At 44.1% G+C, this 4,715-nt stretch overlaps 1 protein-coding gene across 1 annotated transcript; it reads right to left on the bottom strand.

The window, feature by feature from the left end:
- Positions 1 to 2,525: 2,525 nt before the first annotated feature.
- LOC135980432 (olfactory receptor-like protein OLF2) lies at positions 2,526 to 3,113 on the bottom strand. Its single transcript, XM_065580422.1, has one exon. It carries the CDS (start codon positions 3,111 to 3,113, stop codon positions 2,526 to 2,528), a length of 588 nt encoding a protein of 195 aa, XP_065436494.1.
- Between the last annotated feature and the right edge of the window lie 1,602 nt (positions 3,114 to 4,715).

Below are 4,715 nucleotides of genomic sequence, written 5' to 3'. Positions count from 1 at the left end.
ACATCTGTTGTGTCAATGGTATATTTGCTTCTTCAGTCCCCACAACTTGGCCCACATAACATCCCTTTATTAGCTGCTTGATTTGGGGTGTTGGCAAGGCCTGATTAAAGGGACATTTAGGGGTTTCCTTCATTCATCAACAGGCCTTTTCGAGCTGACCATCCTCTTTGATACAAAAATTTGGCAACCACTGTCTTAGTCAACGGTTTAAGGAGAAATGAACAATTCAGCAATTCATTGGGCTGTCTCCTGAGCTTAGAAGGAACTTCTGTTTGGGTTGTAGTGGGATGGCGGGGGGGAGGGCGGCTTGTGAAAAGGAAAGAGGTAGGATGAAAACCTTTGCCCCTTTAGTTGTGTATTTCAGGTTTTATACTTGTTGATAGGTTAAGTATCAAAAACAAAGGACCGATGTTCTTCTGACAATGAGCCCGTGTACTTGTGTTGGGGTAGGGTAGTTGTATGGGCAGTGAGAAATCTGGACCAACAAAAAGTATCCCTGAACCACTCAGTTCTCCCCTTTTCGTCAAGTCTGCTCTTAAATGGAAAACTTTCCCACTGTATTTATGCCTTTTAACTTTCTTTCAGTCCCTCTGCATTGGGGCTTCAGTCTTACCACCGTTGCTTTCAGTCATTTCTCATGTCTCTCGTTTACTGGCTTGTATTATTTAATGTTGCAAAGTATCTGGAGTTACAGCTTGTGGAAGATCAAAATATATAAAGTGTTAAATAAGACCAGACAATTGATAACTGAGGGCCCTTTCAATGTGATGCTGAAGCGAAAAATGTAATTGTTCTCTGAAGATGCTGCAACAAAATATCCCCAAGCATGCCAGCGCCCTCCTGATTCTTTTGCTAATTTTATTTATCTCCTATATCTTATAGTCCCTGAAACAGGAGAAGAAGCAATGGGCTTCAATTACAGCAAGGGAGGTTTAGGTTGGACATTAGGAAAAACTCCATAACTGTCAGAGTGGTTAGGCATTGGAATAAATTGCCCAGGCAGCTTGTGGAATCTCCATCATTGGAGGTTTCTCAGAGCAGGTTGGACAAACACCTGTCAGGGATGGTCTAGATAATATTCAGTCCTGCCATGAGCGCAGGGGAATGGAATAAATGACCTCTCAAGGTCCCCTCCTGTCCTACGATTCTATGATCTCACAAAGGGCCCTACACCGGTGTGGGATGCCATCCTGAGCACTGGGCAGGGCAAGGGACACACACACCTGCCTACACTTGACATTCAGCTCTACTATACCCCCCATCACACACACACACAGTGCTCACTGCACACACACACAGTGCCCACTTCACACCAAACACAAACACACACAGAGAGAGCGCCCTCTACACACACACACAGCTTGACACTGAGCTCAATCAGAATGCAGAATAATCTCTACTGGGAAGCTGGGACAGCTGGAATATTTCCAACCGAAGGGGATTCCGCTGCCCTGGCAGGGAGATAGGACTGGATTTCCCAACTGGTCTTTTCCATCCGCAGCTTCTCTGAGGCCTGGTTTATGTTTAAATGTTAGATCAACTGAGCTTTGTCGCACAGGGCTGAGAAACTTTTCATAGCATGTTTGAGGCAGTTAGGTTGTATTTACCCTCAGTGTAATTTTTCCACTTACCTAGCTACTGTCTGTTCTGTTCTGTTCTATTACTTAAAACCACTTAAATACCACTTTTAATACTTAATAAAATCACTTTTGTTTATTTAGAAACTGAGTGAAAACAATTGTTCCCTGGGGGGGCAAACAGCTGTGCATCTCTCTCTATCAGTGATATAGAGGGTGAACATTTATCGTTTTTCCCTAGTATAAGGTTTATACAGAGTAAAACGGATTTATTTGGGGTTTAGATTCCATTGGGAGCTGGGTGTCTGCGTGCTGGAGACCGGTATCCTGCTGAGCTGGTATCAGTCTAGAACTGAAGCTTTGGGGGGCGTGGCCCAGATTCTGGGTCTGTGCTGCAGCAGGCTAGCGTGTCTCTCTCAACAAGGCAGGGTTCTGGAGACCCAGGCTAGCAGGGAAAATGGGCTCAGAGGTAATTTCAGCACATCAGGTGACAGTCCCAACGAGGGTCTCTGTGACCGAACTCATCACACTCTGCACTTGGGTTTCCTGCATTTCCAGAAAGTATCCCAGCCCCTGAGTGCTGTGCTATTCCAGTCTGGGTTGCTCTCAATCTCTCCTTTCAAAGTTGTTCTACTGTGGATAACTAATTCAATAACCCTCAGAACAGAGACGTGAAGTTGAGCATCTCACCCTCTAGGTTGGTGCGCCTAGCCACCAGCCTACATAATCATTCTCTCTTTCTGGACCTGTGATTCTTCCCACGTTTTGCCCACTGATCTCATTTGGGGCCTGCAGACCTTGTTGGAATACAAACAAATTAATAATAATAACAATAGAATAATGAACAATACTGCCATGGGCTCTGCGAAATTACATTGCAATGGGCTGGGAGTTGAATTCACCTGTTTCCACTCCTCATCAAAAAAACCAGTACTAAGTTAAATAGATTCAAGAATTGGTTAGGAGTTTATTCATTGCTTTCCTCAGGGAGTCCTTCACCTCTGTGTTCCTCAGGCTGTAGATGAGGGGGTTCAACATGGGGATAACCAGCGTGTAAAACACTGAGGCCACTTTGTCCGTGTCCATGGAATAGCTGGAGGTGGGACGTAAATACATGAAGAGGAGGGTGCCAAAAAACAGGACCACAGAGGTCAAGTGGAAAGTGCAGGTGGAGAAGGCTCTGTGCCGGCCATTGGGGGAGCGGATATGCAGGATGGTGGAGGTGATATAGACATAGGAGAGGAGGACAATCACAAGGCTGATCACTATAATGTAGCAGGTGAAAGCAAACATCACAATCTCATTGATGCGGGTGTCAGAACAGGAGAGCGCCAACAGTGGAGGGATGTCACAGAAGAAATGATTGATGATGTTGGAGCTACAGAATGATAGCTGAAATGTAAAACACGTGTGTATCATTGAATCCATCACCCCCGCAGCGTACACCCCAGCCACCAGCACTTTACAAAGCTGCCTGGACATGGTGACCGTATAGAGCAGCGGGTTACAGATGGCCACATAACGGTCATATGCCATCACAGCCAGCAACAGGCTCAGTGAGGAGGGAGAAACAGTAACAGGAAAGTTGGAAATGGCAGAGATACTTAATGACTTCTTTGTTTTGGTCTTCACCGAGAAGTCTGAAGGAATGACTAACATAGTGAATGCTAATGGGAAGGGGGTAGGTTTAGAAGATAAAATAAAAAAAGAACAAGTTAAAAATCACTTAGAAAAGTTAGATGCCTGCAAGTCACCAGGGCCTGATGAAATGCATCCTAGAATACTCAAGGAGCTAATAGAGATGGTATCTGAGCCTCTAGCTATTATCTTTGGAAAATCATGGGAGACAGGAGAGGACTGGAAAAGGGCAAATATAGTGCCCATCTATAAAAAGGGAAATAAAAACAGCCCAGGAAACTACAGACCAGTTAGTTTAACTTCTGTGTCAGGGAAGAGCAAGTAATCAAGGAAATCATCTGCAAACACTTGGAAGGTGGTAATGTGATAGGGAATAGCCAGCATAGATTTGTAAAGAACAAATCATGTCAAACCAATCTAATAGCTTTCTTTGATAGGATAACGAGTCTTGTGGATAAGGGAGAAGCGGAGGATGTGGTATACCTAGATTTCAGTAAGGCATTTGATAGGGTCTCGCATGATATTCTTATTGATAAACTAGGCAAATACAACTTAGATGGGGTTACTATAAGGCAGGTGCATAACTGGCTGGATAACCGTACTCAGAGAGTAGTTATTAATGGTTCCAAATCCTGCTGGAAAGCTATAACAAGTGGGGTTCCGCAGGGGTCTGTTTTGGGACCGGGTCTGTTCAATATCTTCATCGATGACTTAGATATTGGCATAGAAAGTACGCTTATTAAATTTGCAGATGATACTAAACTGGGAGGCATTGCAACTGCTTAGGAGGATAGGGTCATAATTCAAAATGATCTGCACAAATTGGAGAAATGGTCTGAGGTACACAGAATGAAGTTTAAAAAAGACAAATGCAAAGTGCTCCACTTAGGAAGGAACAATCAGTTTCACACATACAGAATGGGAAGAGACTGTCTAGGAAGGAGTACGGCAGAAAGAGATCTAGGGGTTATAGTGGACCACAAGCTAAATATGAGTCAACAGTGTGATGCTGTTGCAAAAAAAGCAAACATGATTCTGGGATGCATTAACAGGTGTGTTATGAGCAAGACATGAGAAGTCATTCTTCCGCTCTACTCTGCGCTGGTTAGGCCTCAACTGGAGTATTGTGTCCAGTTCTGGGCACCACATTTCAAGGAAGATGTGGAGAAATTGGAGAGGGTCCAGAGAAGAGCAACAAGAATGATTAAAGGTCTTGAGAACATGACCTATGAAGGAAGGCTGAAAGAATTGGATTTGTTTAGTTTGGAAAAGAGAAGACTGAGAGGGGACATGATAGCAGTTTTCAGGTATCTAAAAGGGTGTCATAAGGAGGAGGGAGAAAACTTGTTCAGTAAATACTGGAATAAACTGCCTAGGGAGGTTGTGGAATCTCCATCTCTGGAGATATTTAAGAGTAGGTTAGATAAATATCTATCCGGGATGGTCTAGACAGTATTTGGTCCTGTCATGAGGGCAGGGGACTGGACTCAATGACCTCTC

This window comes from Chrysemys picta, unplaced genomic scaffold, assembly GCF_011386835.1.
Source record: "Chrysemys picta bellii isolate R12L10 unplaced genomic scaffold, ASM1138683v2 scaf3263, whole genome shotgun sequence".
Taxonomy (NCBI): domain Eukaryota; kingdom Metazoa; phylum Chordata; order Testudines; family Emydidae; genus Chrysemys; species Chrysemys picta.
The sequence above is the reverse complement of the archived record's forward strand: the minus strand, read 5'-3'. Positions and strand labels throughout refer to the sequence as shown.

Bases quoted from the DNA above. Each gene is read 5' to 3' on its own strand.
- LOC135980432 (XM_065580422.1), bottom strand. From the start codon at position 3,113: ATGGCATATGACCGTTATGTGGCCATCTGTAACCCGCTGCTCTATACG.